This window comes from Oenanthe melanoleuca, chromosome 2, assembly GCF_029582105.1.
Source record: "Oenanthe melanoleuca isolate GR-GAL-2019-014 chromosome 2, OMel1.0, whole genome shotgun sequence".
Taxonomy (NCBI): domain Eukaryota; kingdom Metazoa; phylum Chordata; class Aves; order Passeriformes; family Muscicapidae; genus Oenanthe; species Oenanthe melanoleuca.
Window position 1 is genome coordinate 37296344 of NC_079335.1, and position 12857 is coordinate 37309200.

General features: G+C 38.7%; 1 protein-coding gene across 1 annotated transcript in view; it reads left to right on the forward strand.

Annotated features, from left to right (window-relative positions):
- The first annotated feature begins 232 nt into the window (after positions 1–232).
- Positions 233–12857, forward strand: part of NSMAF (neutral sphingomyelinase activation associated factor) — a 38776-nt gene continuing 26151 nt past the window's right edge. Inside the window, exons 1-5 of the mRNA XM_056486023.1 lie at positions 233–411; positions 9983–10072; positions 10167–10245; positions 10336–10403; positions 10489–10525. Coding sequence (XP_056341998.1) covers positions 359–411; positions 9983–10072; positions 10167–10245; positions 10336–10403; positions 10489–10525 — 327 coding nt within the window. The 5' untranslated portion in view covers positions 233–358. The remainder of the gene's footprint in view (positions 412–9982; positions 10073–10166; positions 10246–10335; positions 10404–10488; positions 10526–12857) is intronic.

Here is a 12857-nt window from a genome sequence, read left to right on the forward strand (position 1 = left end):
CCCAGACAGCTTCTGTCACACGCGTTCCGGGCACAATGATCTCACCGCAGTGGCACTACATTTAAAACTTTTATTTTAACCCACGTAACGCAATGTAATGCAGCGTGGGCATCCCTCCGAAGGGCCGCAGACACACGGCAGCCCGGGCTACAGCGCAGCACCCCGGGCTCCGGCCGCCCCCACTCCCCGGCCTGCTCCCCGCGCCGCCTCCCCGGCGGTACCCGCGGGGCGGGCCGCGCTCGCCCGCCCGGCTGCGGCCGCGGCCGGCCCGCTCTGCTCTCCCCGCCTCCCCGAGGCGCGGCCTGCCCCGGCCCGGCCTGCTGTGGCGGCGGCTCCGGCAGCTCGGCCGGGCGGCTCCATGGCTTTCATCCGCAGGCGGCGGCTGGAGCGGGAGCTGTACTCCAAGGAGAGGTGAGCGGCACTGCCCGGCCGGCCCGGCCGCCCCGCTCGGGCCCGGGCCCTCGCAGCGCCCGGCGGAGCCGCGGCCGGCGGGGCCTCCGGAGAGGCCGCGGCGCGGCGGGAGCAGAGCCCGGCGCTGTGCTGTTAGTGCTCCGAGATCAGGTTCCCCTGAAGGCTGAAGGGGTGTGGAAAGGACCTGGGAAAACGGGAGTGCTGCTTGCCTTGCATAGACTGCATGAAAAATAGCGTCTTGTAGATTTTTGTATGTTAGTTTGTTCTCGGTTGTGCTTGTGGCATGGAGCTGTGCTTCACTGTAGTTTGTTGTGATTTTTTTTCCTTTTTTTTTTTTCCTCCTGAACACTATAGTCAGTGTACTGTCAGCCCTTAAATTACAGACTCTGTGTTGTCTTTTTAAAGTGTTAAATTCAATTAGCCCGTTCCTGCTTGCTGACTGTAATCTTTGTTTTGTCCCTGAAGCTACAACAAAGGCTTATCACACATGCTCGAGTGTATCTTGAATTTACTCTCTTGTATTTAGGTAGTGTCCCACTTTCGTTTGCCTGGCTTAGCTGTATCTGCCTTGTCAAAAACTTTCAAAATCTTTTGCAAGCTTAATATTGTCACATGGGAGTTCTCTGTGAGGGCAGTAGGTCGGCGTGTGTCACACAGCAAAGGGACAGAGAAGATCCCTTCTCTGGGGGATCAGGAATCCCCATTTTTCTGCTGCTGGGATCCAGGGAAACAGCAGGCTGGTCCCGTGCGATCCCTGTGTGAATTCTTGCCGGTGCAGGTCTCTGCTGGCTACACAGCACTGTTTATTGTTGATGAGAAAACCACATGAGGAAGAGCTGGACTCACTCTGTCCATATAAATTCTGATTCATAGCTGTACAGCCCATGAAGCTACCACTTCAGAGGAAGTGGTTTTTTTTTTGAAGTACAGATGTGTTCTAGATCACGTTTTGTCTTCATGTATATCTTGTTGCTTTGGGGGGCTGCTGTGGTTTCAGTTGTGTGTGAAGGGCTGCAGGCAGAAAGGACGAACATCTGGTTTGAAGAAGGAAAAGAGAAATATTTTTAATTGTGAAGTAAAGCGTCTTAATTGTAGGAAAAGCCTGTTAGCTGTGTTATGGATTTATGTGAATAGTCTTTTTTTCCTTCTCTTTTCTTTTTCTTTTTTTTTCTTTTTTGAGAAGCTGAGAAAAAAGGCCAAAAATCAGACTTGTCCCAAAGAACCCAGGTGGGATCTAAATCTCTTCTAAAAAGCCCTGAGAACAAACTCAGCATATCAGTGTGCCAGCATTACTGAGCTACAGCTATTGATGAAAAGTTTTGTTTTATTTGCTCATGCTTGAAAGCATAGCAGGAGCTTATTATTTGAGCTTGTAATTTGAGCACTGCATGAAAGATCAGTCTCGTTCTCATTTGCACTGGCAGCTTTTCCTATATCTGCAAACCCATTTCTTGTTTCTTCCCCTTGCCGAACAATTGATATTAGTATAAAATCCAAGTTGATTTATATGTTTTGTACCCTATATCAGGTCCCTCCCTCTTTTCCTGTGCTTTTCTAAGGAAATCTTAAAAGCATTTGAGTGATTTGAAATATTATGTGCTTAGAAATATCAGATCAGAAACACTGTACTTTTGTTGGGTGCTCTCCTTCTACCTTAAAACAAAAAAACAAAAAACCTGCTTGCTATGACTTCATTGAAGGGACAGGTTCTGAGAATTTTTTAACCTAGGTGCTGGGTAGCTGAGACTCAAACTTCTGTTTGAAAGCTTTCCTTGATATTTATGTCCTTAGTGTAGATGTTTCCTAGTGAAATTACCAGGCAACCTAATGGCATTTAATGTGTGTTTTGATTTGGGATTTGTTGTTATTTTTTGGTTTTTGTTACTTATACATTGCTTTCTACAAAACTTTAAGCTATAAAAGTTCTAGTTAAGAGTACTGTGAAACTTGGTAAGTAAGAAGTTAATCTTCTTAGGCAGGTGCTTTGGAGGGAAGGAAGATCAGATTAGTTTTAAGTGATCTGAAAAAAAATATTTCTTCTTAACTAATTAGTCTACTTCAATATCTAGTTACATAAACCCTCATTTCTGACTATATGCCATTTTCTAGTAGAAAACAAGAAAATGCTGAAATGTCCTATGTGCAGGACAGTTTGTTTAATCCCTGAAATATTCATCCTTCATGAACAATCCTTTTTTAGTGAACAATTTGAGTTACAAAACATCAAATTAGATGATGTGGTGTTTGGCTCAGGTCGTTGCTTTCTGTATAAATTGATTTCTCACTTCTGCTGGCAGTGTGCCCAAATGCAGGCAAGTGTAAACACTTGGTAGGGGCTCTCTATACAGTGCTGCTGGCTTGTCTTGCACCCTGCTTGGCTTCTGTGTGAGGGGTTCATCTCTTCTGCTGGATGGAAAAATCACTCGCATGAAGCAACCTACTGGCAGCATGTAGGTACTGCAGATGGATCTTTGGTGTGATGGTTGCTTGAGCATTGGATTTATACATATATATATATGTATACATATCTATATATATATACACATATTTTTTTTACTTTTTTTTCCCCCATTGGTAGCCTTATCTTATTTCTTTAGACAAAATATACATGATGAAGGCTTTTATCCAGACATCAGCAAGTGAGTCCTACAGCTGGCCTGTAGACAATTGTTCTTGTTGGGAGGAGGTTTAATTTTAGAGTTGGTTTTGCATAGCTGTGTGCCACTGCTGGATTGGGCTGTCCTGCTTTTTCATCCTTGACAATTTTCTTCTGTTATCAGGATTGTACTTCCAGTTTCAGGTCAAGTGATTGTGCAAGGTGTGTTGAAAACTTGAAACCCTTGTGTCCAACTAGATTTCCAACATGTGCTTTTCTGATGAAAGGACGAAAATAGTAATACTTCAATTACAGATTATGAATTTAAAGCAGGATCAATGGGTACCTTTTCTGGGTGGTATAAAAAGGATTTTGCTAAGGCACTGTCCCTTCATGGTCATTCCCGTGTCCAGTTTGAATAAATCCAGTGCTTCAGTTGATAGGTGAAATTGGTATATAAAATAAACTGTGGCCTTGTTTTGTTTTCTTTTTTTTTTTTTTTCCCCTAATGTTTTTGGATGTCTGAGTCTTTTTCAAACTGAAAAAGAGGACATGCACCTTGAGCAAAGTAACAGTAAAATTCTCAAGTGGGCTAAGCTTGATGCAACACACTTTTGTTTGGAGAATATTTTGTAGCATCTTGGCAGGATTTATAAACCCCAGGTTGTAGTCGATGAAGGGTGATTGGCTTCTTGGCTGCATGCTCGGAGCAATGCCAGGAATGTCTGGGTGCCTGTGGGTTCCCAAACCTTGTGTATTGGGAATGACATCATGGAGCTGAAGTTTTGCAAGTGTTTTCTTGATACTTAGTGTCGAGTTTTCTTTTGCGTCTTGGGTGTGTTCTTGACTCATAATCCTCAGACCTTTTCTGAGTGGCAATTATATGGTAGCTCTTTGAAAAAGGAAGTGAGTTCTGTTTTTCTTGGCAAGATGATTACCTTTTTCTTTTTTTCTACCTGGAGCTGTTTCTCAAAGGAATACTGATTCCCTTCACGAGAAAACACATTCCAACTGACTGGCATATGAATTTTCCAGTTATTCTTAATATAATCTTTCTGGGACTATACAAAGGAATTTGAAATAGGTCTTCAAGCAAAATTACATTGGCATGCTTTAATTTACCTCTCCCTTTAAGTGTAGGTGCTTACTGTTAAAAGTTTAACTCTTTACTCCACCAGGTTCTGTATACTTTTAACACTGTGTGGATTGAAGATGTTCCAACACAAAAGCTCTAAATAAAGCCTTCATTAAAGTTATCTGGGGGGATGTAGAGATGTGTTTGCCTACACTATACTAATCATCCATTGTTGTAGCTCCTACCCCTCCAACATATACCCTCAGACAGACAGGCACAACTATGGCTGAAAATCTTCTTTGCATTTTGGATTTGGAAAGCTCCTTGTGTTATGGAGGTTGGAGGTGTTGTTTTTTTCCAGCTGTGTGAGTTGTTGTTATAAAAGATACTCCCTTATCTAGCACATTTTTCTTTCTTCCCTCTCCAAGCTGCTGCTGTTGATTTTTGAATGCAGAACTTGCATTAAAGCTGAGAAATAACAGTGTAAGTGCCTTTCCACTCTAAAGCTCAAGGCTTTGCCATAGTGGCAGTGGTGGCTACCAGTTTATTTTACCCTGGAAAGTGAAACTGCCTTTTTCCCAGCGTCTCTTGACAGCAGAGCTCCTGTGTGGGTTTGCTGCATTCCAAAGGGTAATGTCTCATTCCTGATCACCTTGTTCTTGTGGCTGACCCCTTCACATGGTACTATTTCTGGCATTCCATGTACCCTTCCATGTGCAAAACTATCCTGGGAAAGCTCTTGCATTATGGCCTGTCTGCTAATGTGATAGTTTTAAGTCAAAATTGGCTGGTCTCCACAACTGGAAATAGTTTTTGAGGCATTACAAATGTGTTGGACCAGCAAAGTAACAAAGTTACTGATGCTGCCTTTTTTTTTTTCCCCTTCAACTTCTATTTTTCAAATATTACATGTAATAAGTAATCTTGGAAGTTCTCTGAAGGTTTGTTTGCTGTTGGTGAGACATTAAAGATAAAGACTGAACTGTTAAGAGGTTACAGTATAAGGCATTGAACATCTTGCAGATTCTCAACCCTTATAGCTACTTCCATGGGGTATGAACTTTTTTGAAAATCTTGTCTAGTTTATGTCTTTGTCATTTTCAGAATAATATATTGGGGTTGTTTTGGATAGTCTAGTATGTCAAGTTCATTGTACATGAAAAAATGGTCAATGATCCCTGAAGACATGCCTGTGGCTTACTAACTTCATCAGTGTGTTGCAAACCATTAAATACCAGTGTGACCACAGCACTTGTGGGCATAAACCTGTCTTTATTAGGAAGCAAACATAAAAATATCCTGTAATAAGCTTTAAGGTGTGAGTTTTATTGCTGGATTTCAAAGGATTTTGTGTCAAGAGATATTCGAGTTGCTTTCCAAGCTATAGCATTACCTTTCTCTAAGCAGATATTTAATAAACACTCATTAATGATTTATACTTGGGAAGTTTCAAGTAACAATTGGGCTATTAATTTTGAAAATGGATCAAAATTAATCACTTGCTGTTAATAAGAAAAATGTCTCAAACTTGATCTTTTTCTTTTTGCCTGAAAAATAACTTTATATTTGTTTATTACTGTATAACAGGAATACAAATGTTTAGAGCACCAGGCAAAGATGTTTAATAGAAACTGGAGGGATCACCTACAAATATATGAGAACCAGAACTGGGCTTTGTTATTTGGTTGGTTTTTTAGATAATGGTTCTTGCTGATAATTTAAAAGTGGAAAAAAAAAATCAACCCTTTTTTTCATTTTAGATACCAAAGCATTTTTATTCATTACCCAGTTAAAACTTATGATTTTCCTGAATGACTGCTTAGATTGAGGAGTTTTTATGTCTTGGTATCAGACTTGAAGACAAGGAAGGGTAGACTGGGAACAGACTGACTTATTGTTACTTGTCTTGACATTGATTTTTTGATGCAGACTGCTATTCCAGGTCAGTGTGACAAAGTCATAGGCTTACAGTGTGTGCTGTTAATTACACAGCACTGGGAACAGTACAACTGCTCAGTGACTAAAAACCAAAATATAATTTTCAACTCTTACAGGTTTAACCAGTTTCTTATACAGGATATCTCATGCATTCTCTGCCTACTGCTACTTTTTGTTGTATTTTTTTTAAGTCTTACTGCCATGCACAGAATCAAATTACTATTTTAAATCTGTGTTAAACATGCATACAAATTCTTGTAGTAGGACCACATAGCAGTTGATAGTATATAAATTTGGTATACGGGTCATCTTGATATCACAAGTGTCTTTGGAATACCTCCTTTAGCTCTTTGAAAGGCAGTCAGCTCAAACCCAACTGCTTAGTTATATGTCAAAGATCCCCATTGCTGTAGTTTTATAGCTGTTATGATTGATGTCCTATATTTTCAGGCCTTCACAACGTTGTTTGCAGCATGCAACTTATGCAACATGCCAGAGAGTGATCTGTACCCTTGCTATCTGTAGATACTTGTTAAACCTCCTGGCAAGCCTGAAGTATCCTCATGTACAGTGATGGATCTCAAGAGGGACCCCGTTGTTACAGTGACTATCAGTGGCTCTGTTTATTTATGTGAAAGATATTTCTTCTGTGAAGATAAAAAGACTGTACTATAGTAGTGTGAAGAAATGACTTTTCTTTGACAACTCTGTGGATCAATAACATAGGCAAACAAAATTTAAATACTTGAGCAGTAAAGACTGAGATGACTTGAAAAATTCCAAGGTTATTCCAGAGGTCACGGATCATAATCTTCAGAGTTCATTATTGGCAGTAACTTGAGCTGGTCTAGATTTGTTAGCCAGTAGTGAGATGCAAGTCTGAAAATTTTGCTTTCACTTATGGTATCATATTAATTTTAAAAGGGGAAGTTTTTGTGACATAGTCTTGGGACAGGCAGTTAGTTTGTCTCAATTGCAGTGGGTGCTTGAGAGAAGTAGAGACTTGTGATTGCATTTCTGGAGATTTGATATCTGGGCTCTGCCTGCAGAAATGGCTTGTTGCAGCCTGAAAATATAGGAAAGTGCAGTTAGAGTAAATGGACTTGCAAGTAGAGTAGCAACAAGCCTAGAAATGCTAGGAAAAGGCTTCAGAACATGGAAGGCTCTGTGGAAAATGGGAGAGGAAGATAAATATGGAAAATGCACTTAGCCTATATGATGGACAATGTTTGAGGAAAAATGCTTTAACAGCTTCCAGCACAGCAATACAACCCATTTTCCAGACAGAAAAGCTAAGGTGAGTGGGCAGATCATTGCACAGGAGGTCACTGGTCTCAGGCAAGAAGCTCTACAGTGATGCTGTCTGTAAGCCTGGAGAATGAGTACTCATGTGGAACAGACACAGAGTGGATAGCAAAAGGATAAACTGGATGCTGCTAGTAAACAGGGTATTTAAAAATGAGTATACCTACAGTTTCCCCTATTTAGCCTATATAAAGAGCTTTTCTTGAGTTTTTGGGCATATCTTTGCTTTTCCTTTTTCTTTTCTTCATGAAATCATCTGGTTCAGCAGCAGTAAGTGTTATGCCAGGGAAACAATACCTCAAATTCTTGCCCACAGCTTCTTGTTTTGGGAAGGTGCATTGACTTAAGGCATCAAGGTGATTTATAAAGTGACAAAGATACAGTAGTTTCATAGAGGTGGTTATAATGACAACATTTCAAAGAGAACTCTCTTGGTTTATGTATTTTGGCTTATGTTGAGCATATTATAGTTACTGTGAGTAATAGCAAATGTTTTGATATAAAAGCAGGACTTGTCTTGAATACCTGAGGGATACCTGCATTTACCAAAAATTTTACAAATCTAGTAAATACTAGTGCTGTCAACAGGTGGATTTGGAAAGAATATAAAAATGTGAGGAGTTTGTTAAAAGCATAGGTGGAGACGAAGGAAAGATCCCAAGAATGAAGAATTTCAGAAATTAGTTCTGTTGAACAAGCATTATAGTTTTCTTGGAAAAAAATAATTGTGGGACCATAGATGCCATTTATCTGAAGCTCGTGTTCCCTATGTCAATAGTGGCTGTTTCCTGATGAAAGAGAATAGATTTTTTTTCAAACAGATATGGGTTCTACCTTTGTTCTTGATTTTTTTTTTTATTATTATTATTTAAATAATAATAATTGGCTTGTGGATAATAAATGGAAATGTATATGCTTATCATACTAGAAAGAAGAACATTTTACTGGTGAATTGCTCTTTATACATACTAACATAGCTTTAGTAAAAGCTTTTAAAATGTGATAGAACTTGCAAGATCTGAGTTTGCAAAATCAGAAATTTTAAGTTTGTCCTATATGATGTCAACTGGATGCTATGTTGAAAAATGGGCTATGATGGTAGCTGCATGGAAGCTACTGTGTTTCATCTCCTGAGTTTAATTCCATATGGCACAGAATAACCCTTGGGTGAGCTGGGGTCAGCTGTGCTGGCTGTGTCCTCTCAACTCCTCGTGCACCTCCAGCCTCCTTGCTGGCAGGGTGGGGTGAGAAGCAGAAAAGGCCTTGGCTCTGTTTAAGCACACTCAGTGCTTAAATCTTTGAATTATCAACAGTTTTCAGCACAAATCCAAAACAAAGCCCCATAGTAGATACTGCAAAGAAAATCAAGCCAAAACCAGCACAATGGCATCATTAAAAAAACCTGTTTTCAAGAGAGGAAAGTAAAGATAAGGCCATTTTGAAAAAGCAGCAGAGCAGTAGGACAAAGTATCTTGGAAACACAAGCAGTTTTGATTATATAGACCCACTGGTACTTGTAGTTGTGGTAAAACCTTTATTGTTATGTTCTGTTTAAGATAACAGCCACAACAAAATCTTTTAAGTGCACAAGGTGTATTTTCAATAAAGCTTTATTTTCCATTGTGAAATATGCTTTTTTGATGAACAGGCTGTTCGATTCACTCAGTTGATTTTGTGAACTCTTGACATATTTACTGCTGTTTGAGTACTGCTCTGGGGACACTTAGTGTTTATTAGTGTTTTCACAGGCATTTCTATTGAAGCACATCATGAGCAAAATACAAAAAGCTCAAAATGTGAGTGTAAATAAATACTAAGTACTTGTGCAGATCAGATCAGTGCTGCACACAAACAGGTTGTGCTTCCAGCTGAACTTATTGTCCTGCTGTGCCAATATCCACTGGCATTCTCTACAGCTGAAACAGTTACTGAGTGTTCACCCTGTTAGAATGTTGTTGAGTTTTGATCACTTGTAGCAGTTTTAGTTAAGTTGGTAGAGAAAGCATTTTCATGTTTTCCCTAATCTGGCCTATTTGCATTTACTTGGTATCAGCACTGGCATTACTATGATCCTGGCAATTAAACACTTTTGAAGACCTCAGTTTCCTATTTTTGTTTCGTTGTTGAGGTTTGTTGTTAATCACATTAAGTCCATGAACAGAGGTACAGAGGAAGTCCAAAATGTGATTGGTGAGGAAGGTAATGCTTCCTCAGAGGGCATCCATAGAGTGATTCAGTTGTGTTGTGTTTTCACTTAACATTTTATACCAATGTAATTTTGCTTGGTTTCAAAACAATCTAATTCCATCCATTGTAAGTGATTAGTTCCTTTTTCTGTCATTGCATATTTTGCCTGGCATACATTGATCAGGGCTAAAGCATAAAGCCTGCCTATATTCAAATAGTTTCCACCTAAGGCACTGGAATCAAATATCTAACCTTATATGTGTTGGAAGAGCATAAATTTATCTTCTTCACATGTACACAAATTTTCCATATTGGTTGTTATTTAAAAAAGCTAAATTAATTCATTGTTGGGGTGTGGGGTGCAGCAAAGAGATCAGTGAAAACTTTCCAAACACCCGAGATGTTTTATTAAGAGTACTAACTGTTACAGTATTTTCTTGGAATAAAAGATTTTTTTCTTTTATTTGTAGGTTTTCACTGCTTCTTCTTAACTTGGAAGAATATTACTTTGAACAGCATACAGCTAATCATATTATAAATAAAGATTGCAAAGATGAAAGGTACAAAACTCTTACATACCTTAATTTGCTGGAATCATTCTAGGCTCATGTATCTCGAACACGTGCACAAATTTTTTTTAATTGTTCTTTTTAGAAAATTCAGAGGCTCCCTAAAAATCTGTTCAAAGTCAATCATTTTTGAACCAGATGACAATATCCAGCCCATTATCAAGGTAAGCAGTGCAAACTTAAATTTCTTGGTAATGAAAGATTCTCTTTTAAAAGATTTTAAGAAAGACTGTGTGTTTTTATAACTTGTACAGATACCATTGAGGGATTGCATTAGTATAAAAGCCCCAGAAGATAATGAAGCAAATAACCCTTTCACACGGTAGGTAAATTTGGGATACTGTATGTATTTATCTTCTTTTAAAGCCCAAATGCCCATCATTTCAAATATCTTATTTACATTTTAGGAATACACATGGAGGGATTTCTGTTGTATGTAACCAGGTAAGACCTGCATATAATAGATTCTTGATGTATAAATGGGTGAGGTTACATAAATGAGCAAATTTATGTTTCTTAATGGTATTTTCCTCAACGCTGTAGTCCAAGAGTGGGAAGTTCACTGAAAACAAAACTAATTAGTGTCAAAACCTTAGCATTAGTGTGAAACTGTTGATGCTGGAAATTGCACTCTTAATTATTTAATTAAGTCATTAATTCAACAAACTGAACTTTTTGCCCTGCATTTTATAATGGAGCTTAGGGAAACTTTAGAATTGAATGAAAAAGAAGAATAGACTGTAATAAAACTTGCTATTAATAATCTTTACTTTGGTCTTGTTTTGCTGGTTTCATCTACTTTTTGCAGCGTGTTGTGATAATGACAAAGCCACCTTGGTCCATGCAGTTCAGCTTTGTGAAAACTCTGGGTTGTGCTGTGTGTCCACCAAATAGATTTCAGAAGTTGTCCTGAAGTACTGTCTTCAAGTTTCAGTCAAGAGTTGTGATGGTGGATGTACTCATTCTTAGAGTTAACCAAGGGGATGCACTTCAAATTTTGATAAATTTCAGTTAATAGGTGTTCCAAAGCTATAAAAATTTGAAAAAAATGTTCACATGTTCCTTTCAGGATAGAACAGAGATGAGGCAGGAAATACAATTTTAAATATTCTTGCATATTTCTAAAATCTGTCTTTACCAATGCCCAAGATTGATAGCCTTGCTCAGTTACATGCTGCTGCAGTAAAAAAACAAACTCAAGTATTTAATATTGTCTATGCCAGAAAAGTTTGTGGTTTGTGTTGTAGTAATCAGGATATTTAATTTCATTTTGAAACAGCTTCTGTGGAAAATACTGTGTAATCTATTTCTTGAGTTGGCAGGTTTTCTTGTATATTGAGTGATTTTTAAAAAAGTATTTCTAACTCCTCCAGGCAATGCTTTCACTGTACATCATTACTATATGTTCTGAAGAACAAGTGATTATAAGAAACATCTTGTAGGAAAGAGGAATTAAGTTTTAAGATGGAAAGTGTGGTTAGCACCCCCCACTCCTCCCATTTGTGACTTGCCAGTCATCTTCCTTCTCTGAGGAAATGTTATTAAATACTTGAGTGACATCATAAATGCTGGTATTTTGTATAAAAGGCATATGGACTTCCAAGTGTCAAGTAGTCACTAGTTGTAATTATGATAGATCATGACCCAATTAAAAATCTGGCTTTTTAAGTAGAATTTTTGGCCTTGTAGGAAACCACACATAGGGAATACTTGGAACACCTTAAACATCTTTGCCTTTTAGACTCAGAAAAAATTGTTAGTACATAGCTGGATAAGAAGCTTTTCTTTATGTAGCAGACACCTTAGAGCTAATGGCTTTAAAATATAGTAAATGGGAATAATAATCTGAGATTATTTCAAATTTTTTTTCTCATTTATTATCTTTTAAAGTATTTTAAAGTATTTTTTCTTGAGATAAAACTGGAGGAAATCCCAAGTAGGAAATTAGTACAGTATGCTAAAGTTTTTGCTCAGCTTACAAGTAAAAAAATCGAAACTATTATGTCTCCCTCTTATGTAATGTAGAGTACTCAGTACAGTTATCCTGCAGAAGAGCAAGGAATGTAAAGCAGGTTTCTCATTCTGATTGTCCCATGGCCTGATTCAGGTCTGTAAATGCTGATGTCAGATCAAGGACACTAATTACTATTGCTTTTTAGTGCAGCACATAGAGAGGCATGCTGAACTTATGGGCTTCTAAGCCTACCACTTGCTTTCTTCTAGCTGAATGTTTCTTGGAGCAGTTGTGTGGTGAAGGTTGGCTCTCTGTCAGCTCATGGGAATAAGGAAGGCTGCATGCAGCAGCCAGAAGGATTCTGCATAGAGAACATTGTACACACCCATTCTGGCAAGTTTAGTACTTGCCCTTGGTTTGAGGCTGCTGCCATGATGCCTTGGAGTATAGAACCACAGGTTTTCTACTATAGGAAGGAAACTGAGGCCCTGGGTAAGGACCTGTGATCAACCAAGTCTCTTGGAACAGGAGTAGAACGCAGTAGGTTGTGCAGTTGTCACCCCAAGACAGCAGTTCTGTGTGTTTTGTTTAGTTTAAAACCAATCCTGAGCTTAGGCCTGAGATTTAGCAAGTTTGAGCCTTCTCTACAAACACCAAAACCACAACTTATTTCTGGCTTGTCGCCTTGAGAAGGTGGATAGTAAGGCACAGTGTGCAAATTAGTGTGCTAGCAGTCATATCTTTTTATAAGAGTTGTGAGAATGTTCTGAAGAAGGAGAGGACTTTTATGTGGGTTTTGGAGAGGAAAGATGTTCTCAGAGA